Source organism: Puma concolor, chromosome E2 (assembly GCF_028749965.1).
Source record: "Puma concolor isolate L17-30 chromosome E2, mPumCon1.1.hap2, whole genome shotgun sequence".
NCBI classification, from domain to species: Eukaryota; Metazoa; Chordata; class Mammalia; order Carnivora; family Felidae; genus Puma; species Puma concolor.
In genome coordinates this window covers 8,226,932-8,253,523 of record NC_141681.1, presented here as the reverse complement: position 1 = coordinate 8,253,523, position 26,592 = coordinate 8,226,932, and the positions used below count along the sequence as shown (strand labels likewise).

At 50.0% G+C, this 26,592-nt stretch overlaps 1 protein-coding gene across 1 annotated transcript in view; it reads right to left on the bottom strand.

Moving 5' to 3' along the window:
• CDYL2 (chromodomain Y like 2) overlaps positions 1 to 26,592 on the bottom strand; it is a 168,586-nt gene that overhangs the window by 9,504 nt on the left and 132,490 nt on the right. The window contains exons 3-5 of the mRNA XM_086688848.1: positions 17,866 to 18,083; positions 10,260 to 10,432; positions 3,783 to 3,993 (exon numbers count right to left, since the gene is read on the bottom strand). Coding sequence (XP_086544974.1) covers positions 3,783 to 3,993; positions 10,260 to 10,432; positions 17,866 to 18,083 — 602 coding nt within the window. The remainder of the gene's footprint in view (positions 1 to 3,782; positions 3,994 to 10,259; positions 10,433 to 17,865; positions 18,084 to 26,592) is intronic.

Below are 26,592 nucleotides of genomic sequence, written 5' to 3'. Positions count from 1 at the left end.
AGAGCCAAAAGCACCCTCCCCGCCCCACCACCTCCCCCTGCCCACTCGCCTTCTGTGGTTTCCTTTTGAACCCCACTCCTCAAAGAATTTCCTCTTGCTTTGTAGTTCACAGCTGCCGTACCTGTTCTGGGAGGAGCCTAATGGAGGGGGTCCCAGGCACCGACAGCACAGTGCACCCACCACTGCGACTTCCCGAGTGACTCTCCCGCTGATAACTAGGATGGAAGGGCTACCGCCAGGTGATGGGGTCCCTATCTCCTTCAGGATAAATCCCCGCCGCCTGCACGCAGCACACAATCCCTTCCCTGACCGGCCATCCATCTGCCTGCCCCCTGCATGCTTAGCCGCTCTCGGATCGATGCTCACATGCCAGGTTCTCTCAGCTGCTGGATCTACATGTGTGTTTTTCCCTTTGTTCTGGTTGTCACTGATGGGTCGTGATGACCCAGAGGACCATCTTTCTATGCCGGGGTAGAGAAATTTATCAGGCCGGTAACGAGCCTACAGCATGCATCTGGTTAGAGGTCTGAAGACAAATATATGTCATTATACTTATTTAGAAACACCTCTGTCTCAGGAAGGGGAAACGAAAGCGAGGAACTCAATAGAAGGAGCCAAACAGGACACGGTCGGCAAGAACACGTCTCAGTCAGCAACATTCTTGGAGTTTTCGAAATGGTTGAAATAAAAGAGAGACAGAAAGAGATAAGGCTGTACAGTGTTCACATTTTTGCAACCGCAGAGGACGGGGAGGAACAGGAGTGGCACTGAGTTCGGGCAGAGCGCAGTGGCCGAGATCAAAAGGGAAAGTGTTTGCTTCCTGGGCTCCCCGCCTGCCTCATTTTTCTGCCACTGCTGAGACCGTGAGCAGCCTCGAGCAGGCCCCAAGGTCCTGAATCCGAATGGCCTTACCGACCCCCTGCTGGGCCTGCCCTGTGGACGGGGTGGTGCCGTGGGCATGGGCTGTTGGGGGTCTCCACTGATCTCGTACTTGCTCCTCCTCTTCGTGCCACCATCAGAGAGTGACGAGCCCACACTGAAGGCGTACAACGGGGGTGCCCATTCTTGCAGACTCACTCGGGGGGTGCCCCCTCTGGGGGCCTTCCCTAACCACCTCTGAACCTCACCGCAGTATAGCAGTGTGGACGCTTACGAGTCTCTTCCCTTCCCAGGTAGGAAAGCCAAGGTTAACGGGACCGGGGCAGAGGGAAGCATGGGCCGCAGATCAGACACCCCTGCTCCGCCTCTGGCTTTGCCCTGTGACCCTATGCAAATCTCTTTGCCTCTCTGAATCTGTTTATTCATCTCTGAAGTGGGTACCAATTACCACCTGTGAGGATCCAACGAGACAACAGGAGAGCAGGGAAACACCACGCCAGCCACGCATCAGCGCCCACAGACAGGATTATCAGGGACGGAGCCCCCTGGGTTACTCATCTTTGCACTTCTAAGCAGGGAGGGCAAAAGGCCTGGTGCCTTCCGGGAGCTCGTTGAGGTTTGTGGGCTCAAAGAAGGAGCAGCACCTGCTAGGCTATCACCCCACTGCCTCAGTTTCTCTGCAGAACGGAGGGCAACAGGACCTACCTTTGCAGGTGTTGAGAAAGAGTGAGTGAGACCATCATGTGGAAAGTGACCAGTAAACTAGCCCGCATGTGATGGTGAGCACAAGCTTGGAGAATCCTGCTGGGACAACCCACTCAGTCCCCTGCCATCAAAGTGCCCATGTGGTTCTGGTGTGTGATGGCAACACAGTGGACACGTTGTGCAGAGTGCAAGCATCAAAGGGACGGCAGGGAGGGCCAAAATGATCGGGCTTCCCTGTGCAGGAGTTCAGTACCAAGAGCACTTCACTAGGGGCCCCACTAACTCCCGGAGGCAGCTGGCGCCTGAGGGTTTCACCCAAGGACCTCAGCCTGAGGGGAGGCGGGGGGAGGGGAGACCGAGAATATCCGGAATCCTAAGGATGGAAGAGGCACGAACCTTGGTCTGCTCAGCAGGTGGTGGCCACACTGAGCCCACAAGGCCTCGGAAGTCACATGGGAGTTAACCTTTCCGAGTTGTGGGATGTGAACATCAAGGCCAGAGACCAAACACGAGAAGGAACCAGAAGGCCTGGGTCATTCAAACCTTTTGCTCCTTGCCAAAGGGCTCCAACTCAAACCAGAAGACCCCCCCAAAGGCTTTGTGAGAGACAAACAGATAGATTACCGGAGGGTCAAGAAGAAGCCGGGAACGGAGAGAATGGAGGAAAGAGTTTCCAGGAGCATCTGTCACAGGCAGAGCAAGCAGACAATGTCAGGGGTGACCACAGGCCCACCACGCTCAACTAACAGGAGGTCACAAGTGTCCCATGCAACGGAATGTGGCCAATTTTTTCTCCAGTATCAGACAAGAAAGAGCACCTACACCTGCATATGTGGGTGCTGGGGCTTTCCAGAACTGGTCTGGAGGTCCTTCTTGGAGGGACAAGCCATTAGGAGGAGACTCAAGTTGATTTCAGACAATAGGGTCTTGGTCAAACAAACACCACACACACACACACCCCTGCCCCCATTTCAGACTCACTCCTCGGAGGCGGGTCCTCCTTTGGGACACACTGGTTAAGAGCACAGACTCTGAAGCCAGACAGTTTGTGGCTCAGATGCCACGACTGCTCCTCCCACTGTGTGACCCTGCACAATTCACCCTCCCCGAGCCTCAGCCTCCAATCTGTCAAGTGGGAATGACAACAGCCCTACCTTACAGGGTTGTGGGAGGATGGACTGAGTTAGCAGCCATCAAGCACTGGCCACGGTAAGTGCTTTCCAAGTGTTAGCTGTTATTATTACCGTCCCCTGACCACACCTGCTTCTGGCTATTGGCGCAGAATCTGTCCGCAACCTGCAGTGAACGCCACCACTCACTCAGACACCCTTCTGCCTGTTGACACGGGACTCAGTAGGTTCCTTAACGTCTCCAGTTCAGCTTGCCATCTGTGTGATGGAAACCGCAACACAGGTTCTCCAGGTGGAACTTGCCGTGTGATCACCCAAAATCCCTTCCTGCTTCTGGGACACGCAGCAAGACTACATTTCCCAGCCTCCCTTGCAGGTAGGTGTGGCCATGCCACGGAACCCTGGCCCCTGAAAAGTGAGCGGGGACGAAGATGCCCTTTGCAGTCAGGCCCCTGAAAATGCCCAGCCTCTCTCTTCACGTCCACTGGCCAAAGTGGAGGTACATCTACCAGATGGAAGACGCCTGGGACCCCAGTCAGTGTGGACGGCTGGACCGCAGCAAGAGTGAGAGAGAAGTTTTTGTTGTTTGGGGATTGTGGGATCGTTTGCTACAGCACACAGTCCATTCTGATACGGGATCTTATCAGGCTGTTGTGAGGAATAAATGAAAAAACTGGATGCAAAGTGCTTGAACTTAGTTCAGTTCGCTCAGACGACTTCATGCTTTAACTAGTTAAGTGCTTATTATGTGAACTAACTGAATCGAGTTAACTCAGTTACGTAAACAAAGTGTGTGTTTGGTAAGCAAACATCGCCATCATCCTCTCGGCCTTGGCCACACCCGCCAGTGCCGTCTGGCACCAGCATGGGAAGGCTCCAAGATCAGCCTGCCCTCCTCCCAGCTGCTCTGGGGAGGCAGAGGAAGCAGAGACAGTCAGCAGATTCCGCCACGAGGGGCACCCCCAAGGTCCTTATTCATATGAAGGGCCATATCCTAAACCCAGGACACAGAAGGGGTCTTGTCGGGATCCCAGAGAGGGATCTTGCCCAAGGACCGAGGAGGCTTACCAGTGCGACGCCCAGGATCTGAGGGAAGGTGTATGAGGAGCAGCCGGCGGGCGTGAGGCGGATGGTGGCATACGGGGTCTGAAACCAGGCCTTCTCGCTGGCCCACACGATGTCGCAGAGGGGCAGGATGGAGGCACCGAGGCCCAGGGCAGGCCCGTTGATGGCGACCACGATAGGCTTCTTAAACTGGATAAAGGCCTTCACAAAGTCCCTGGGAGAAAAGAGAAGACCCTCTTTAGCAGGTGACCAGGCTTGCCGAGACCTATTTGACACCCTTGAACCTACCGAGGCGGCAGCAAGCTTCCCCAGTGCTGCCTGGCACCCTCCGGTCATCAGAGGGAAGAGGGTGCCAGGCAAGCGTCTCATCCTCCTGGACACTGAGCCACTGAGCTGCAGTCACAGGCCTGGCACACTTGGTGGTTGGTGGCAGGTTTTCAGAAAGAAATTCATGGGCGTGACCGCCTTTCCCAGTTTGTCCAGATGGTCCTAGGTCATGCCCGTTGTCCCAGTACTGCGCTCACTCCCTGGATATTGACAAACTGTAAATATCCTAAGGAAGCCAACCTGAACGTCAAGGTTCAGAACCAGAAAGACAACACAAAGGAGGCATATGTGAACACAAGGAGAGAAGGAAAGTTCTGACGGCACTGGCCGAGGGTGGAAAGGCTGATGTTGGGAAGTATGAATCCTCAATACTGGAGGTATTCCAACTTTGGCTGGATGATCACTTTGGGCGTAGAAAGAAAGAAACTCAAGCTTCAGATGGTGGTCACAGGTGAGGACTGATGATATTTAACATTTCTTTCAGTCCTACGATTGTCTGACTCTGAATGACCCAAAGGGATGCCAGACTCATCAAGGGCTGATGAGGATCCACACGTTAGGGTGGCTTCGACCAAAAGTGGGGAAGGACACTGGGCATGGAGACATGAGGCATCTGGGATCATGGCTCTGGGATCAGGAGACATTTTATCACCCTGCCCTTCTGCAGTGAGCAAAGTTCCTGCGTGCATCTGTACCTATTAAGCAGAGACACCTCTCTCTACTTCCTCTGCCCTAGAATGCCTTTCGCCCTTCCCCTAGCCGCTATATAAGATCTATAAAATGTTAATATTCATCTGGACGTGGAGGAAAGATCCAAGATGTCTAGTAAAGCCTGCATCCTTCATTATTCCCAGGTAGAAGACGAGAAACTACCGAGACGTCACAAGAGTAAAATCCACACCCCTGACCATGACCTTGGTCTGCTTCTGCTTACCGCTCCAGGCACATCTCGTCTCCCTCGTGCCTGCTCATGATGCGTGAGCTGCACGGGCCTTCTGAGAGTTCTTGGGAAACACCAGTCTCACAATTTGCAATTATCCTCATCACTTGCTTGATTGCTTGTTTTTGGATTCTCCTCCCTCTCCAGCTCCTTACGGAAACCTACAGGTCTGCCTTGTGCACGGCGTGGTGCCCATACGTACCGGAGTTCACACTCAGCAAATGATTGCCGAACGAACAGAGGAGCAATCTCTGATTGAGACTGAAGATGGGAGACATGCGGCAGGGACACACTAGCTGCTCACCAGACCCAATTTCCCTTCCCTCCTCTTCCCGAGTCTGCTGCTGGAGCACATTTCCCCCTCCCTGGCAGGTGGCTGTGGCCAAGGAACGAAACACTGGCCAACGGAATGTGAATGGAAACCATACGCACACTTCCAGCCCGTGCACAGAAACCTCCCGCCATGCGGTCTGCAAGCCCTCTCACCTTGACAGGCATGGCAGTCTTGGAAGGCATGTGCTGAGCCACAAGATGGAAGGGGTCTGTGCTCTTGAGTCACACTTGGAGGACAGCCATGGGCTGATAAGTAACATCTGTTTCAGGTTCCCATATATAAGAAGTAGATTTCTATCACAACTGAGCCATTACATACATTTGGGGTTCATTCGTTACAGCAGCTAATACTTCACTAATACAAATGGCTGGCTGATTTATCCTTTCTCAAGGATTAGCATTTCCCCCCAATCCTCACCAAGAGATGTGGGCACCACAGTGATAGGTTGGGGTTGGATTCAACTGTGAGAAGACTGTCTCACGACCTATACGTTGCCACATAAGTCTCACCCTTAATCCAGGCTGGAGGCGTCCCATCTCCTGACTCCTGAGCAGCGATGTGTGAGTCGAGGGGGGAGTTCTCCCAGCCACTGCCGGCCCCACTGCAGCTCACCCCCAAAAGGATGCTGCTGCATTCTGGCACCGTGGCCCTCGGATTCCTGGTTTTCTGGTGGCCCCCTTCCCAGCCTGACTTCCTAACTTCAAGGCTTTAGTCACTGGCCTTAACATGTGATTTCTACCAAATGTAATTTGGAGGCTGCACGGTACGTGGGACTTCTTGGCAGGGTCCTTGGAACCACACGGTCCTTGGAACCACAGGGTCTGAGTGATTTGGGGCCAACGTTCCACATCTAAACCCCCTCATACACAATTTCAGGACCTTGCATCTTGGAGCCGGGAAGGAGTTCAGGAAGTCGTCGGGCCAAATCTTCCATTCAGTGCAGGATTCCCTTCCGGGCATCCTGAGGATGCACCAGACCCCAGCTGCTGTGGAACACTTTGAGTAAAGAAGTTCTTCCCTATCAAGACGCCTCCCCACTGTGGACCTCTTGCAGGTCCAGTCTGCCCCAATATGCACAGGGCAGCCCTTTGGGAATTCACCTCCGCCCTCACGACCGTACAGAAAGCACACCGCGCTGGAGCCCAGAACCCTTCCCTCTGCGGTCTCCAACCTGAGCCCTGTGCAGAGGCATTAAGTACCCCAAGGATGGCTAAGGGGACCGAGTGTGCCCAGCTCTGCCCCTGCACCCCCACCCCATCCTGTTCCTGTCCAAGCCACGCGGTGGGCTCCCGTCCTAGATACGAAAATGCAAATGCACAGACCACTCTCCCCATCCTCTTCCTCTCACTCAGAGGAGATCTCTATCACAAGGGCCCAGTGGACACAGAAGCCAGACAGCAAACAGGATATTGCGTTACAGACACTGCCGCTCAGATATCTGATCCTGACTCTGGCAGTGGGACTGTGGGGGTGGGGGTGGGGGGGATGACATGCCGTCTTCTTTGGCTTCAAGTCCATCTGTTGGGATTGGGGTTATGCTGACCCCGGCCTCTGCCACTTCCTCCACTGAGCCTGAGCCCTGTGGCCTCTGCCTGTCTGGGTGCTGGGCTGCTGTGATGTGGCAGAAAGAGCAGGAACTTTGGGGTCGGGTCTCTACTCTGCCCCTAACTAGTCATGAGATGTTGGGCAAGTCACTCACACTCTGGAACCCCATTTTATTCCTTGTCAAATGGCAAAGCCAACGGTTTGTCCCCAGAGGGACAAACGTGTCCTGCCTGGCACGCAGGAGCCCTCGGTCACTGCTGCTATTATTACAGTCAGTGCACCTGCCGGGGAGGGCGGGCGCTGCTCTCGCTCCACTCTCGGCAGTCGGAGATCCGCCCTCCAGGCCCAAAGGAGACTCTGAAGCCATAGTCTGAATGCGGGGATGTCCACATTCCACCCAGAGCAACTGGCATTTTCTGCATGACCCGGTCACCCAGTCCCTTTAACCAGAGCCGAGGGGTGCAGCCCTCCCACTGCCAATGTTCAGAGCCAAGTCAGCCAGTACGGGACCTACGCGCACCAGACACACATGGTGACGGTCATCCTGGGGCCCCCACAGGGGTGCTCTCGAAGCCCACTCCACAGTCAGACCAGGCTCAGCGAGAACTCATGGCCGGACGTTCACAGAACTAGTGATGGAGATAATTCTTTACAGCTGTTGGAAGTACCAACTGCATGCCAGGCCAGTGCAAGTTTTTCACACGGGTTATCTGCTTACTCTTAATCCCAGCAACCTGCCAGCAGGCCATCGCATCACCTGCGAGGAGTGCAGGTGAGGGCACCCTCTCTTTCAGGATGGGGCGGACAGCCTCGTTTGGGTCCTGGACAGAGGCCTGCACCGAATGAATCATCTGAGCCCTTCTCACATCTGCTAGTTCATTCAACAAACATCTGCAGAGTGAACACGGCGTCCTGGGTCACGTGTGCACGTGTTTTCTCTAGGACACGATGAGGATGGGGCGGGAGCAGCGCTGGGGAGCGCTGAGGACCCACGGCATGCCGGATCCTGGAGGTCGGCCCAGCCAACAGCACGCATGCCCCCAGAAAACTGCAAGGGACTGTCAGTGGGTTATAAGGTTCTGGGGCCAAAATGTGTTCCAGCCATGCTAGATTCTGAAAACAGTTCTTTGTCAAGAGACTTCTCAGATTGCAAATACGTTAATATGCCTGGAAAATCTGCAGGCACAGGGACAGGACTCGTGGCATGGCCTAAACTTAACCACAGGGCCCCTCGCTCATGATGCTTCTCGGGAAATCCAGAACATTCTCTGGGAAACGCTTCCCTGCTCCACCGTGTCCCAGACTCTGGAGTGTGGCTGCCGGGGGGAGCACTCCAAAGTTGGTGGAGCTGGAGCCTTCCCTCAGGAATCCGGTGACAAAGAGCAGGACACAGTCGCTTTCCGACCCCATGGGCATTCTTCTCTACAGGGCCGTCCTCTCTGTACCCCATCCACGCCCTTGAAGCTCCTCACCCACCCTTGTTCCTTCCAGCACCTTCTCCCTCACCCTCTTCTAACAACCTTTTCTGTTACACAAAAAGAAGGATCTTGTTGTTTCTAGAACTTCCAGTGCTCTCAGTCAGTGGTGCAGAAACCCCTGGGTTAGGGTGGGGGGGGGGGGGTTCTCCACCCTGGCTGCACAGGAGCACCACTGAGGGAAATTGAAAACCAAAGTTGTGCTGGCCGCACCCCACTTTCACTGATATGGAATCTTCTGGGGTTGCTGGCGAGCCACTGGGTTGTAGAAAAGCTCCCTGCCATCCTCTGTGCTGCTGGGGCTGAGAAGCACTGGTCTAGGGGACATTCTCCCCTCCCTCTCCCGGGGTCTCTGCCGGCTCAGAAATTAGGAACGTCCACTCCCTTCCAGCACTGGGAGGGACTCCCTCTGTCACCTCCCTTCCACTCTGCCAAGGAGAAACTCCCCTTCCTGACGAGACAGAAAATGTCTTAAATCTTACTGACTGCATTTCTTGAGAGGTGAGCGAATGAATTCTCCCAATTCTCCTCGAATTTGGGACTTCTGGGAATCCAGCTAATGCACCCACTGAAATTCATAAACCACATGATAGCTACCACCAAGGCTTTCCTCAGGCCACAGAGATGGGAGCCCCGTCTCTGATGGTCCCGTAAATGAAGGAGGCTTACAGGGGCCCCTACTATTCCCCTCACCATGTGACGAGGAAGCTGCTAAAAGGCACAGCTGAGTCCAAGCAGAGAAAAAACCACTGTGGACGTGGCCAGGACTGTCTGCACCCACGATGCCTGGGAGCATCATGCAACCAGGGTGCTCTTTCTAATAACGTGTTCGGCCTTTCTGTGGTGTCTCTTTGGGCAAGAAATCGGCAACATGAAGCACACGGGTGTTTTGGAGCAGACTTCACCCGATGCTTCACCCTGAAGAAAGGACTCAGAACTTCACCAGTGACAGTGTCTGCACATCAGCTCATGGAGACTATAGCCCCTGGCTATGGGCTCAGAAAAATTAGCCTCCGTAGGACGCTGCCAGGCACAGTGAGATTAGAGGCCCCAGAAAATCCTTCACATGTGGCCTCGGCCTCCATGACCCCACATAGATGGGTGCCCCTTTCCAAGACAGCAGGAGGCATTACTGCACCGTGACTCTGGTTTGAGAACGGCACAAGATGCAGCAAGCGTGAGCCCTTCCCGGGGTGGAGGATGAGTGACGGCCCTTGCTCGAAAGAACACTCACTTGCTTTTGATCAACCTACGAATAATGGGGAAAAGACGACCTTTCAGTGCTCCCAAAAGAGATACTGATTGTTGGGATCCGATGTCAACCCCAGGATCCCAACTTTTATCCCAAAGGCAACAAGAGAGGGAGAGGCACTCCCCACCCCACTGGGTCTGAAGATGCCCAGCTGCCCAGGGTAGCCCTCCATCCTCTCCCCAGGGCTGAGCCACATCAGCTCCAGGACACAGGAACACCCAGAAAATCCAAGATTTCACCATCAGGCAAAGGGCAGGAGTAGTATGGATTCACACATGGGCATTACCGGATGCTGTGCTTAATTAATATAAGGAAATAAAATCTCTTTTTGAGGGAAACAATAAGGTGGGATCTAATCTAGACAGCAGAGGCAACCCTAATTTGGGCAGAAAATACAGGATACCCAATTAAAATCTCAAGTTTGGATAAACAACAAAAAAAAATTTTAGTATAAGTATATCCCAAATATTGCATAGGATGTACTTATGATAAAAAAAAATTCTTTGTTGTTTGAAATTCAAATTTTTCTGAGCAGCCTGTATTTTTATGTGCTACATTTAGCAAAAGGAGGCAGGTCCCAAAGTGTCCAAACATGAGCAGAGCTCACCTGATGGCTTCTGCAATCCGGGTACTCTCCTTTCTCCTGTCACTGGACAACCGGCCAATTAGGTAGGAGTAATCTAGGCCGCTGCAGAATACGCTGCCCACTGCACTGAGAAGCAGCAGTTTGCTGTCGTCCGTGGCCGCGTTGCACAGCGCTCGCCGGACCTCCTTCATAATCTGCGGGCAGAGATGGATTTGGGGGGATGTTAAGTGTCTACCTATGAGCCAGGGGCCTTCAGACCTCAAGCCTGCCAGAGGCCTCACCCCTGAGGGCAGAGCCAAGTACATGTTCTCTTCCTGTGCAGGAAGTCTCCCCTGAATACAAGCCACATCCAGACTAAGCAAAGAAACACCAAAACCAGAGCTCCCCTGCAGCATCCCCGAAGCCGGCACAGAGTGCTAAGAAGGTGGCAGTGAGTTCACTGGCCACGGGCTGGGAAGCCTGGCTTGGAGCCGTGTAATCCCTGGTAAGTCTCTGCAAATCTTCTTCCAGCATTTACACGTTTGGCTCTTTTCAAAGGTGTGGGGAAAAAATTCCTATGAGCAGCCAGGTGAAGTATGTTAGCCTTCTCTAGGAGGCCAGGTTTAATTATACTCTTGCTTGTCCTTAATTCAACTAAAACTTCTGCATGGCTTGTAGGTGGCACGTGGGAAGGGGGCTGTGGCATCAGAACTCATAAAATTTTCAAGGTGCCAAGGAAAACAACCGTCAAACACAAATTCTGTATCCAGCTAAACTATCATTCAAAAGCAAGGGTAAAAATGAGGCATTTTTCAGCAAAAGAATGTTTACCACTCTTAGACCCTCACTGGGAGAATTTAAAAAGGATGCACTTCAGAAAGAAGAAAACTATAATCAGAAAGAAAAGACTGACATGCAAGGAATAATAACAGCCAGCAAAGAAACATGGTGAATGTGTTGATAAATCAATATAAGAATGACTATAAAATCATCATACTGATATTGACCAACTGAGGGTGAGGGTTTGCACAAGGGTAGAACTGGAGTCCAGGCGATAATATTGTGTCTGATGAGAGAGGAATGACAACCACATGCCAAGGTTCTATGTCTGGGAGTGGTGGAGAGGCAATGATCACATTTAGGCTTCACTATGTGTTTGTAACTTAAGGATAACTTCTTAAACGTACATGGATTACAATGAATGGGGAGGGGGGTAAAATAAAGAAAGCTCAATCACTCAATCCAACAGAAGTCAGGGAAGGAGGGAAAAATCAGTGCAGAAAAGGCATGGTAAGAGAAAACAAGGCATGCACTTGCCTGGGTGGAGCTGAGAGTCCAACTGGGGAGACAATAAGTGAACAGGCTTTTAAAGGATCATTGTTAATTTTTCATTAGGCATCATCATAGGGTACAAAGGGAAAATATTGTGAGAGCCAGTTTTTTTTTTAATTAGACTTTTTAAAGAACCCACTTATTAAGCCCTTGGAAGTGCCAGGGACTACATCGAGTAATTTCCACATATTTTACTCTAAACGATAATCCCATAGAGGAGGGAATGGGATGCTGATCTTGCAGGGAGAGTGAGGAAAACTCAGAGAAGTGACATAAGTCACCCGAGGTCAGAAGCAAGAGGCAGAACCATGGTGAAAATCTCGACCCCAGACCCCTTCTCTTTCTACTACTCCATACTGTAGGATGATTTCAGTAAATGGGTGAATTTTCACGGACAAAAGTAGGGCTCGATGTCAATCTAAATAGAGAATCTCCCAGCTGGCGCTCTGTGAGGGTGGGAGAGTCATTCTCCATTCTCACTGGGTATAAGCCACAGATTTCCTTTGAACATCAAAAAAAGCGAATGGGCCACTATCTTGTGGGTCCTTTAAACCATCTGCCTCCAGAAATAGACATGCTCTGAACAATCCATGAACTCTATTTCTCTGAGAGGCAAATAAAAGAAAACCCTGCTGTAAAGATGCGAACTGGCATGCTACACATGACTCAAGAGAGTGACTTCTCTCACCGAGGCCACATTTACTAGTCAATTAGTAAAGACAAAATCAAGCAAAACGGCCACCTCCTTTATGAATTAAGCGCCAAGTCGATCTGTGCTTCATTCATGTGAGAAAAGTACAAACTATATGTTGTAATTTCAAGAATGCTATGTCTGGTTAGTATAGCTTTCCTTTTTCTTTCTCATGTTGATAATCCAATTTGGAGAGATGGCTGGAGGTTCTACCTCCTTGAAGGACCCCAAATTGTACAACGCAACCGGTTTGCTTAAAGTGAAACATTCTAAAATGATTACTTCCTTTGCCTTCCCAAACAGGATACTCGGCACACACATAACTGCCTCTCGATGGTCCCTTGCTAGCCTGTAACAGACCAGTCCCCTCAGAGGCTCCCAGGGAATGCATCTGTAACAAACGGTCCAAGACTGCTACGCATTTGGAAGCCCCAAATACGTTCTTGAGATTGACTGCCCTCATTAGCTGCCACTTGCTCCAGATGTATCTGCCGGAGAAAGCACAATCCCCACTGCTACCCCCACCTTCTGATCTGCCATGCCTTGGGAGCAGATAACCAAATTCATCACAAGGGAGTCAAGGGCACCAGGGTGGCTCAGTCGGTTAAGCGTCTGACTCTTGATTTCAGCTCAGGCCATGACCTTGCGGTTTGTGGGTTTGAGCCCCATGCTGGGCTCTGCACTGACAGCATGGAGCCTGCTTGGGATTTTCTCTTTCCCTCTGTCTCTGCCCCTCCCATGTGCTTTCTCTGTCTCAAAATAAATACATAAACTTAAAAAAAAAAAAAAGTGGGTCAAAAGGGGGGAGTAGACCAGAGTCCCCCTCTCTACTTCATCTCTACTTGCTGAAAGCAGTCACCCAGGGCCCATCTCAGCTGTGACCACCTTCATGAATGCTTTCCCACATATCCCTGACTAAATGCAAACTTTTCCTTCTCCTGACACCCCAAGTGTCTTAAATCCCCCCTAGGACACTTGTGACAAGCCCCCTTGTAGGATGTGAGCATGTTGGCCTCACCCTACCTCCTGCTTGATTTAAATCCCTGATAGGTGGCCCCGAAGATGGCCTTCAAGGATCCCCTCCACGGTAGTCACATGCTTGTGGCATCCCCTCCCCTTGAGGGTAGACTAGACCCGGTGACTCACGTCCAACCGTGAAATACAGCAAGAGTGATGGGATGTGCCTTTCAAGAGGAGACTGGGATACAAAAGGGCACAGCTTGTCTTGGCTATCCTGTTTTTCTCTCTCTCCTCTTGGAGCTCTTAATCTGGGGAAGCAAGGTGTCATGTCACGAGTTGCCATAGGGAGAGGCAAATCCATAGCCCATAGGAAGTAACCACATAACAGGGAACCGATGTCTCTGGACAGTGACGACCTCAGACCTGCCATCAGCACTTGGGTGAGCTTACAAGTGGATCCGCCTCCACTGAGCCTTCAGCTGAGACCGCAGCCCCAGACAACATACCTTGACTGCAGGCTTTGACAGACCCTGAGCCAGAGGCATCCAGCTAAGCCACACCAGGATTCCTGACACACAGAAACTGTGAGATAATATTCGTTGTTTTAAGATGCTAAGTTTAGGCAAATTGTTATGCAGTGACAGATAACTAATATAATTCCTTAAAAGCTAAAACAGTCTTCTACTCATCTGTATAACCCTTGTAACACCTAGTCCAGAACCTGCTTATAAACAAAACCTAGTTAGTGTTTACTGAATCGAATGAGTAGCACAGTATTTACCTCCTCAAGAAGTTTGCAGTGTAATGGGGGAACCAGACATTTAACAACCTACCACACAAATACATGTTCACTAACAACCGTAACGAGTTCCAGAGGGGAGGGGTGCATAGTGAGAGAAGGATATAACCTGGGCAGGGAGCTGGGTGGGGAGGGGTGGGGGTGGGGGGTCACTCCTGCAGATGTGGAGGCTGAGCCGAGACCTGAACGAAGTGTAAGGCCACTAGGCAAGGAGGAAGGGAAGGAGGCACAGGTATGTGCAAAGGCCCTGGTGCAGGTGTCAACACGAAGCAAGCCAGGCTGATTGGAGTGCAGGAGGAGGGAAGGAGGCTGTGTGGTGCAAGGCGAGGAGGGTCGCAGAGCTGGGCAGGTCGGAACACAGCGGCCTCACCAGGCCGCGTGAATCGTTCTGATTCTTAATCAGTGCAACTGGAAATCACAGATGCATCTGAAATGCAGGAGCACACGTGTACACGTGCATGTGCACGTGCATGTGTAGAAGGCGTGCCTTGATCAGATCTGCATTCACGGCAGATCGCTCTGCCTGCCGTGCGGAGAACCGATTGCAGGGGAGGAAATATGAAAGAGCACACTTGTTAGCAGGTTACTGCAACCGTCCAGAACATATTGGTCAGGATGGAAACAGGGAGAAAAAAGCATGTTAGCGGGCCGTTCAAGGATTAAAGCTAACGGACCTTGGGGGCAGTATGGACGTGGTGGGTGTGATCCAGGGGTGTGAGCTGTGATTCCCGCGTGTCCAATGTGCCCCCGGGGATGGCGGTGGTGCGGCTCTCTGAGTCTGGGAGAACTGCAGAAAACCAGGAGCTGAGCGAAGGCTTGGGGTCGTCTCCCAAAGGGGGAGTAGATGAGCTTTTAATCACCAACACTTTGGGCAATCTATTTTGCTGGCTCTTTCCTGAAGGGGCATTTTCATTATCTTCCTGGTTCTTTGCAATATTACAGACAGGAGAAATATTACAACATACCCTCTAGCCTCAGAATCTAGTTAACACACCCAGTAATGTACGAATTTCTGCCCATGAGGCCAATCCGACCAACGTCCCACGTACAACCAGAAAAAGAAATTCAATCATGACATGCAGGGTGGTCTCACCCCAGCTGCTCCATGAATAAGTAAGGCTGGTCTGCTGGAGACCATTAAATCACCTCTGTTTCATTTTAACAATGATGGGAACATTTATTGAACGCTTCCTGTGTGCCAGGCATTCTGTGAGCCTCTTTGCAGACATGATCTCTAATCCCACAAGCAAGATATAGTACAACTTCTACAAATGAGGAAGCTCCATAGAGGCAAGGTAACTTCCCAAGGTGAGATGGTGGAGGCAGGATGCAAGCCTAGTCTACTAGCCTCCGAAATCTATATTGCTCTAACACCGCCTATTCGTTTCACTGGGATCTTTCTTTCAGGGCTACTTTACCCAGTTGGCCAGCTTATCTGTAGAGTCAATCCACTTTGGTTGTTGAGACAGCTGAAAATACCAGATCAATATTTTTTTCCACTTTCCTCCTGTTCTGTTACTGACAGACACCAATTAGGAATGGAACCCCTAATTAACCAAGCCCGCGTCCCAGGAGCGGAGAACCTGTGCACCTGACATCAGCTGGATGCCACATGTCGTCCGTGGTGAGTAGGCAATGGTTAACACACAAAGCTGCTCCAAAGAGACAGAATGAACTGGGAGACTTCACATTTATTCGACTTGCGGAAGGAAAACGCTGTGCCTTTTAAAAGCATGCTTTTAAAATGTAGTGAAGTAGAAAAAAATCCAAGAAGAATTGGTCTCATGTGAATATTTCATGATGAGCTTAAAATAACAAGGTTTCCATGTGTATAAATATGGGAAGGGCAGCCTTCAGGGTAAACGACAGAGGTCTATACAGCAGAGAACCCTCAGGTGGTTCCTGAACGTGCAAGAGAGAGACCCCAAAACACACCCCTGCGGTTAAGCCTCTGTGTCTTTGCTGTGCTATGGAAATCAGAGGGGGGAGGATATCGCAGGACGGGGAAAGGGGGGTGTGGACTTTGCCGTCTTCCGCAGGCCAGGCACTGGTCTGAGTGTAAGAAACAATACGGTGGCCGCAAGTAGCAAGGGTCCTGCTCCATGAAGGTTACATTCCATTAAGCTGCATGACACTAAGCCCATCAAGGTCTCTAAACCTGCATCATCTTGTCTGTAAGGGGTGGGTCGTAACAACCCTACATCGGAAGGCTCCTGGATGAGGAAATGAGATAAAGAGAAAACAGAGAGCATGAAGATCCACTGGTAGCTGGTACTATCACTGTTTTTGTTGTTGACCGCTCTGCCACCCTGTCCCAGGTCGGTCTAGTTGGAGAGGGCTGCTTGGATTCATCTTTTCCCACATTTGCACCATCAAGAATCTCTTAAAAAATATCCATCTTATTTCTTCATTGTTCTCCCCAAGTACCCACAGACAACATCTTAAATGGTGTTGTCTACATAAGAGCATTAAGTATGCACTGTTTCCCCGTTCTGTTCACCTAAAATATAAGCCTCATTAGCATTAAGAAGGTAAGGTGGAAGAAAAGCAGGTAAAACGGACTTGATCAAAATTTTAAACATTGCACATCCCAGGACACCATCAAGAAAGAAACAAGACAACTCAGAGGATGAGAGCATCTTTTCAAACCCTACATCTGATAAAGGAGGCTTAAAACTCAATAATTAAAAACAGTTTTAAGAATAGGCAAAGGATGTGAAGAGACATTTCTCCAAAGAAGACAAGTAGCCAATAAGCACACGAAAAGATGCCCACCATCGTTAGTCATCAGGAAAATGCAAATCAAAACCACGGTGACACTACCCGACACCCACTCGAACGGCTATAATAAAAAGGACAGATGATAACAAGTGTTGACGAGGAAGCAGAGAAATCAGAGCCCTCGCACACGGCCAGCGGGAATGTAAAATGGCACAGCCTCTGTGAGAAACAGTCTGGCAGTTCCTCAGAAAGTTACATCCAGAGTCACCACACGACCCAGTGGTTCTGCGACGAGGAGTATCTCCAAGAGCACTGAAAACATGTTCACACACAAAAAAGACCCATGCACGAGTGTTTGTGGCAACAGGAGTCACAACGTAGTAGCCAAAAGTGGAACCGACACAAATGTCCATCACGGAACGACTAAGGGACAAAATGTGGCACATCCATACCATGGCAGAGCCATGACGTACTGACACGCACTACAGCACGGATGAGACTTCACGCTCAGTGGAAGAAGCCAGTCACAGAAGACCACACACCATACGATTCCATTTATGTAAAATGTCCGGAATTGGCAAATCCGTAGCAACAGAAAGGAGATTTGCGGTCACCAGGGACATGGCGAGGGAGAATGGGGAGGGGATGCTGGCAGACGGAGGGTTTCCTTTGGGGGTGTCGGGAATGCTCTGGAACCAGATCGTGGTGATGGTTGCATGACCTTGTGAACAGACTAAAAAAAACATGTGCATTTTAAAAGGGTGAAATTTATGGCACGTGGATTATATCTGAATTGAAAAAAAAAAAAAAACTGTAAGAGAGCCGAGTGAATATAATTCCGTCCAAAGCAAAAAAAAATTTGACATGCCGCAAAGCCCAAGATACGGTATTTGGATTCTGGGGCTGCCCTCTGACTGTGTGACCCTGACTCATTTTCTGAATCTGTTTGCTGAGATCTTCGTCTATAAAATGGGATAGGATCACTACCCGGACATAAAGATCAAATGGGTAATGTAGGTGAAGTGATGAGTGCATGGTGCCCCACAGTCAAGTTTGTGTGTGGGACACAAGAGGAAGCCAGAGCCCCGTTCTGAACAAGAAGCCCTCTCCAGCCTGACCCTCCCCTCTGGTCCCCTGTCTCTCACCTCAGGGGTCAGCGCGTTGTTGTCCGAGGTCTGGCTGGACAGCAGGATGTGTGTGAACCCCTCTTCCTTCCGCACGACAATGTCCCGAAACCTACAGTTGCTTTCGTTCTGGCGGACGCTGTACCTGAGCCTCTTGTCAAAGACATAGTCCTTCTCTGCTTCCAGCTTCCTCTTCACGGGGCTGTGCAAGTTTAATCCCCCGTTGGTCAGAGCAGAGCCTTCCAAAATCAGACAAAAAAGGTGAGAAACCAACATAGGAGCAATCACACCAGAGCGTGATCACAGAACGTTCAGATTCTCACAGAAAGGGTTGGACGTGGCTGGGACCTACCCCCCCCATTCACCCTCCTCTGTCCTTGGGTGGAGAATGGCCCAGGGCTTAACTGCCACAGCTCCAAGTTTGAACTAAGAGAGAGACCTCTGTGGAGGGCCTGATATGATCTTTGATAGCCTGTGAGCCTCAGCTTCTGTTCCGAGGCCTTCGGCAACAAGGAACCCCCTACTTTGAAATCTGATGGCTGAAAAACAAAACAAACAAACCAAAAAAAAAAAAAAAACCCTGCAGTTTTATTCATAATTACCAAACACTGGAAGCAACCAATCTGTCTTTTAACTAGGTGAATGGATAAACAAAACGGCACGTTTGTATAAGGGAATATTACTCAGCAATAAAGAAAATTAGTTACCAAGCCATGAAAATACACAAATGAGTCTTAAACACAGAATGCCAAGTGCAAAAGGCCAGTGAGAAGGGTTGTGCATTGCGTGATTCCAATTACATGACATTCTAGAAAAGGCAAAAGGAGAGAATCAGGCAAGAGATGTGTGGTTACCAGGATCAGGTGGAATCAGAGCAGGTGGAACAATGAAACACAGGGGATTTCTGAGGGTGGGGAAGCTATTCTCTAGGATACCCTGATGGTGAATGCGGGACATTAAGCATCTGTCAAAACCCAAAGAACTTTGCAGCACAGACAGTTAGGCTTAAAGTATGCATTTAAAATAAATACATTTACGAGACTGGCGGGATCCAAGGAGGGAATACAGAAATGTGATCAAAGAATCTGACTGTATGACAAATGCATGAAAGAAACAACCTCGGGGCGCCTGGGTGGCTCAGTTGGTTGGGCATCCGACTTTGGCTCAGGTCATGATCTCACGGTCCATGGGTTCAAGCCCTGCATCGGGCTCTGTGCTGACAGCGCAGAGCCTGGAGCCTGCTTCGGATTCTGTGCCTCCCTCTCTCTCTATGCTCCTCCCCCACTCATGCTCTGTCTCTGTCTCTCTCTGTGTCTCTCTCTCTCAAAACTAAACATTAAAAAAAAAGAAAGAAAAGAAACAATCTCACTGAAGGGGGCAGGAGTGCCTCAGCACCTCAGAAACTCTAGGAATGACTGGAGTCTGTAAAAACTAAAGGCAAAACAGCCTGCTAGAGAAATGCTGTACTGTAGTTGGCAAAGCCGATTCCTAAGGAGGTGGGGGAGTGTTCAGAATTCTGATACCGTTACCCAGGCATGCTGGAACTGGACAATTCAGTAAATGGATGGCAGATGGTAGGATCCACACGTCCGACCGCCTGGAGTATAAGGTTATAGATAGGTGAGGGGCGGGGTCTAGAACGATCCATGGGATAGTGGATTCAGAGTGGAAGGCATCACGCTTAGCTCAATACTGGTATAGACAGTTACATTGATAGTTACAGGTATGTGTGCATACAAAGGTTAGTAGACATGCGTGTATGTCCTTGCTCTGTCAGCGGAGAGGGCCCAGAACCAGTGACATCCCAACAGCAGTGGGCACACCTAGGGCCCAGATGGTGGTCTCTGATGCAATTCTCAACAAAAGGAACCAGGACTCCCTGGAGAAATGGCTGACTCCAGGCCTGGGGCAGGAAACACATGAGATAAGCTTGTAGTGGCTGAAAAGGAATGAAGTAGCAAAAAATAAAATAAAAAATAAAAAAATAACCTCCCCAACGATGAGGCATGTGGGGAGCCGATCCAAAGAGCTCCCAGCGGCCAAAGATGCACCAACTTGAGCCACACAACAAAGGAGTGTTTGCATTCTAACTGGAAGTACAAAATCAATATCCAGGAGTCCATAATGTCGTTAGTAAATCATTAAATTAATAAATAAGTGGGAGAGAAGAGGCGGGTCTCCCAGGCACAAGAATTCCCAACAGTTTACGGAGACTCTCTGCCCACAGGGAGGTGGAGCCTGAGTGCCCACTCTATAGGCGCGGGTTGTGCCCCGTGACTTCCTTCCACACGGCACAGTGTGGAAAGTTTGGGGTCGGGAGCAGTAGCTGGACACTGGAGACACCTGACTGGGGCAGATGGAGAAGTCAAAGTGTCCCCCACCACCAGGTGACAAAGACCAACATCAACCGCGATGAGTTAACGGCGATGGCGTGTGCCCTCACGACGTGTGCGGTCTTCCTCCCCCAAACCCACAACTCCGGTCTAGGCAGGAGTAAAAGATCGAACAAATCCAAATTGAGGGGCACTGTACAGAATACTTAATCAGTATGCTTCAAAACTGTCAAGGTCATCAAAAACCAGGAATGTCGGAGACACTGTCACAGCCCAGAGGAACCTAAGGAAACACGACAATCCCAAGAAGGGTTTCTGGAACAGATGTTAAGCAACAACTGCGGAAAGCCGAATAAAGCATGGACTCCGGTTGATAACAATGCATTGTTACTGGTTCGTCACTGTAGCAAATGCGTCACTAATGTAAGACGTTGGGAGGAAGCAGAGTGTGGTGTGTAGACGAACTCTCTGTATTATCGTCCCAATATCTCTGTAAATCTAAAGCGGTTTTAAAAGTTTTCCTTTATTTTAAAATTAAGTTAGTAACAAAAAATTTATAAAACCCCACAAAACAGTTCTCAGGCAATTCTGACAGGCAGGCAGGTTTGAGAACCCGGGCCAGTGGCTCTTAACGCTTAAACATACATCAGGAGCACCTGAAGAACTGTTAAAAATCCACCTGCTGGGCCCATCCCAAACTGCCACCACTGCTTCAACATCCAGGCTTTGAAAACCAGGGTCCAGACAACCCAGGGGGTCGTCCATCACCAGGCGCCTCCCTGATGTCGAGTGAGCCCCATGCTTGAACGCTGGCGAAGGTCTGAAAATCGTGTGGAGTGTCACCATTTCTGGCCGGGGTGGTGGGTGACTGACCCACGTAGGATGGGCTGCCGTGGTGTAGGAGGAGGCCACAAGGAGACACACAGAGGGACTTATTACGTGTGGACCATTGTTGGAACCTTTTTTGGCAGGGATGCTGGAACACGACCGGAAGCTGGCCCCCACCCTCAGAAAACGACTGCATGGACAGAGCGAACATGCCTTTTGCTGACCCTCCAAGAGCAGGTTACGAGTATTACAAGAGAGAACATATCTGGGGCGCCTGGGTGGCTCAGTCGGTTAAGCATTCAACTCTTGGTTTTGGCCCAGGTCATGATCTGACAGTTTCCTGAGTTCGAGCCTGCTTGGGATTCTCTCTCTTTCCCTCTCTCTCTGCCCCTTCCCCCACTCACGCTGTCTCTGTCTCTGTCTCTGTCAAAATAAATAAATAAACTTTAAAAAACTGTTTTAATAAAATAAATAAATTTTTTTTAAAAAAGAGAGAATAGGGGCGCCTGGGTGGCGCAGTCGGTTAAGCGTCCGACTTCAGCCAGGTCACGATCTCGCGGTCTGTGAGTTCGAGCCCCGCGTCAGGCTCTGGGCTGACGGCTCAGAGCCTGGAGCCTGTTTCCGATTCTGTGTGTCTCCCTCTCTCTCTGCCCCTCCCCCGTTCATGCTCTGTCTCTCTCTGTCCCTAAAATAAATAAACGTTGAAAAAAAATTTAAAAAAAAAAATAAATAAAAAAAAAAATAAAAAAGAGAGAATATATTTAAAGGACCCGGTATATAATAAGCAATGAATAGATGGTGGCTCTTACTTGCTTTATAGTCATTATCACCCTGCTCAGCACGAAAGTATTCCAGTAATATTTTCTGCATGAACCCTGTCTCTCCAACAATACTGCAAGGGTCTTAAGGGCACGATGCTGGCACACACAGCATAGCCCAGCCTACTACCTGTGCACCAAGAAGTCTACAGGAATTGTTCCTTGGCCCCTGGAGTCTTGGGTCACCCTAGGGATGGACTCACATCCTTACTTAGGTGGGTCTCGGGATCTCAAGAACCAAGGCCAAGGCAGGGAGCAGAAATGGTTCCCTGGACCCCTCCTTCCGCCTGCTGGGTCCCTATCGAGGTGAGCGATCAGCCACAAAGGGGCACAGAAGCAGCAGGGCCCGTGTTGTCCCACAGCTTCCTTGAAGCCTCCTCCTTTTGTACTTTTCTGTTACTCAAGGCAACCGGGCTTCGTCAAGCCCCGCGATGCAGGTGAAACGACTCCATGAACTCCGGAAAGTAAACGTGAGCATTTAATTAAAAGGCGGGTGTAGAGGGAGCTGTTTCTTCAGGGTTAACCTCAAAATCTTCAGCTCCCCGCCAGAGCTTCCTAATTGGAGCTGGCCCTGGTTTCTGTAGAGCCCAGGCAGATCGTGTGCCACGGCCCTGCTGGCAGATGTTAGCATGTCGACAAGCGGCTCTCGGAGGACACTGGTTCCCACAGGTGACAAGTCAGAAGCTCCGGGGCCCTTGCATGTCAGCGCCTTCCACAGCTGGGAGAGGTTTGACCCGAGTCCTCCTGTCCCCCAACCAGGTCAAGGCGCTAATTTATAATTCTATTAGACAGGAGGAAATGGGGTTTACCTTTTGTGAGCAGCTCTATGTGAGGTCTACGGATTTCTCAGCAGTCCTAGGTAAAGTGCCATTCTGTGTCCGTTTTGCAGGTAAGGAAAAGTGAGTAACTTTGCAGGAAGCCACAAAGCTTTTACATGGTAGAGCCAGGATTGGAGCCCAGCTCTCCCTCATTGTATTTATTCACCCTGACCTCACAGACTTTGCTTCGTGTCCAGGAGATGAAAAGGAAACCAGCAAACTATTATCTAAATAAAATAGTGACAGATGGGAAAATACAGGAGACAAAATGGAAACTAATAGGGGCAGGGGCCTCTGAATTCAACGCCCATGGCCTCTCTGCAGGGCCGTCTGCACAGGAAAAACCAACCCCCAAAAGACCATCTGACCAAATAAACTATAAAACGTTCTGAGGAAAACAGACCTGTTTATCCTCTATCAGGACCCTGGGCTCAGACCTCTGATGGTGACTCGGAAGGTGCACCATCTCTGGGCCAAAACAAGGAGAAGAGCCCACCGCCCCCCCACCCCCACCCCAGGGCCTGAATTCACATGGAACCTGAGTGGCTAACATGGCCCTGCATTTTCGGAGATGCAGAGGACAGTTGGGCCCCAGAGCCCCTCGGACTCTGCCCTCAAAGCGTCTCCCCTTCAGGGGCATCACACTTCCCAAGACTGGCAGGCAGACCAGCAAGACACCGGGGGAAACACAACATGACAGAAGCATGGACACCCCAGCCTGTGTTTGGTACCTGTGAGAAGCTAAGAAACCACGTGAGCTCCTGAGCACGAGTCTCCTTGATGATAACATGAGGTTCACAGTACCTGCTTTTCGAGGTTGGGTTTTTTTTTTAGTTTATTTTTGGGGGGGGGGGTGCACATGTGTAAGCCGAGGAGGGGTAGAGAGAGAGGGAGAGAGACAATCTCGAGCAGCCTCTGTGCTGTGAGCGCAGACTCGGGGCTCGAGCCCACGGACAGTGAGATCATGACGTGAGCCTAGATCAAAAGTCGAGCGCTTAACCGACCGAGCCACCCAGGCACCCCGGGTTGTTCTGGGTTCAGCTGAAGAACTAATATGGGGTTAGCAAGTGCCCGGCTCACCCTAGGCACGTCACAGATGTTAGCGGAAGGACCCCAAGTCGTTGCAAAAAAGAGGCGTGAACTGGTGAGTCCTCCCGGTCATGTCCTCCCAGCCCCTAAGGCTAAGGCACAAACCCAGGAGGTGGCATTCCAGGCACAGGGCAGACTGTGAACCCATAAATCAGGGTGAAACCCAGTAAAGGGCCAGCGTATACACCCCACACTCCCTCTCATGAGCTGCGAGGCTGGGTGGCTCACTCACCCACTCCGGGCCCCCTTTCCCTCCTGTGGACTGGGAAAAAACATTCCTGCCTCACGGGACTGTCGCCCATGAAAGGAAGTGATGTCAGCTGCATTCCTGGGACATAGGACAGTTTCCTTCCTTCTTTTCCCTTCAAACCTTCCCACATTCCTTCCTTCAGACTAAGCACAAAGGAGTATTTGACGTGAAGAAGTTTCCATAAAATCACGCCCTGACACAGCCCCTCTGCTCCAAGCACGCGGAAGTGGCAGATAAATACTGGACTCGCAAACAAGATAATCATCTCTGTGCGTGACAGGCAGAATGTCAACACAAAGCACTACGTGGGGCCGGGAGCGCCGGGCAGGAAGCACACTCGAGGACGGCACACACCAGGGTCCCACGCGAGACGGGAGACGGGACCCAGGCCCACGGCCAGATGCCAGGGCGTGGCCTGAGGTCCCCTCCGTGAAGGTAGAACAGCAGTAACACGACCACGTCCACGACCACGGCTCTGTCGGCAGCTCTGGGCCAGGTGGAGGCAAACACCAACTGTTACAGGGGTGCAGGGGGAGAGAAAGCAAAGAAAAACAAAACAAAAGACCCCCCTCTTGGAACGAGCCCATACACCAGAATCCCCAAACCTGAAGACATGCTTAGAAGCCTTGCCAACAATATCAACGCTTGTGACGTAAATTGCTCCGAAGAAGATGAATGAGTACCAAGGAACGATGTGACAAGGACTTTAGAACAGGAATGCCTCAAATATTCAGAGCGACAGGTGCAAGGAACAAAAACAAAAACAAAAACACATTCATGGACAATAAACAAGAAATTCTCAGACAAGAGCAGACAGAAAAAACAAAAAGGTAAAGAACAAATGAAAAAGTAAGCAGCTAACGGGAGAAAAGTATCTCCATATCACAGATAGAAAGCTAAGATTCCCACGCTGTAAGGAGTTTTATTTACGTATTTTTTAAATTAAAAAAAAAAATTTAAGTTTATTTTTGAAAGAGACACGGAGAGAAGGGGAGGGAGAGAGAGAGAGGCAGAGAGAAACCCAAGCAGGCTCTACACTCTTAGCACAGAGCCTGACATGGGGCTCGAAGTCATAAACCATGAGATCATGACCCGAACTGAAATCCAGAGTGGGACACTTAATCGACTAAGCCACCCAAGTGCCCCTATTTATTTTTTAAATTTTTATTTATTTATTTATTTATTTATTTATTTATTTATTTATTTTTAACGTTTATTTATTTTTGAGACAGAGAGAGACACAGCATGAACGGGGGAGGGTCAGAGAGAGGGAAACACAGAATCTGAAACAGGCTCCAGGCTCTGAGCTGTCAGCACAGAGCCCGACACGGGGCTCGAACTCACGGACCGCGAGATCGTGACCTGAGCCGAAGTCGGCCGCTTAACCGACTGAGCCACCCAGGCGCCCCTTATTTATTTATTTTTGAGAGCAAGAGAGAGAGCATGCAGAGGGGAAGACAGAGACAGAGAGGGAAACAGAGAATCCCAAGCAGGCTCCACACACTGCCAGCACGGAGCCTGATGCAGGGCTTGAACTCAAGAACGGTGAGATCATGACCTGAGCTGAAATCAACAGCAGGTTGCTTAACCAACGGAGTCACCCATGTGCCCCCCCCCCCCCATAAGAAGTTTCACAGACTGGAGACAGAAGCCCTCAAATTCCTCCTTTACTAAAGACAGAAGATATGGGCGGGGATTCACAAATATTACATAAAAATGGCCCTTAAACATAAGACCTCAACTTCCTTTAATAATGCAAATTAAAACCCATAATAATGGAGTAAAAATTAAAACTATATGGAGATGCCATTTCTCAGCCACCTGCTTGGCAAAAGTTCAAAATCCTAACACCACATTCTGCCAGAGAGGATGTGAGGAGTTGGGCACTCTCTTAATTGTGGGTAGGAGGCAAAATGGCACAACAGTGATAGGAGGGAATTTGGCAACACGTGACAAAACTATTTATGCGCTTACTCTCAACCCACCAATCCAATTCTAGAAATGTGACACGAACATACACCTCTAACAACACAAAAAATATATGTTTAAGGTGACTCCTTACAGCACTATTTGCAATTTCAAAATGTTGGAAACTATCTAAATAATATCCAAGCAGAGATTGGAGAAGTAAACTAGGGTGCAACCACACAATGGAATACTACACAGCTGTAAACAAAAAAAAACAAACGAGCTCTTTCTCCATGAACTAATAGGACATAGTTTCCAAAATATATCTTCACATGGAGAAAGACAAAGTACAAAAGTACTTTACCTTTAGTGTAAGAAAAAAGGGGAGGGGTGCCAGGGTGGCACACTCATTTGAGTGTCTGACTCTTGACTTCGGCTTAGACCATCATCTCACAGTTCATGAGTTCAAACCCCCTGTCGGCTCTGCAATGACAGTGTGGAGCCAGCTTGGGATTCTCTCTCTCCCACTCTCTCTCTGCCCCTCCTGTGCTCATGTTCTCTCAAACAAATAAACTTTAAAAAGGAGAAGAAAGGGGAAATGGATAAATCTGATTTTTTTTTTCAAAAAGAAATACAGGAGGAATAAGCCAGGAGACAATGAAACTGGTTACCCAAGCACAAGTGGTTGGCAGAGAGAAGAGAAG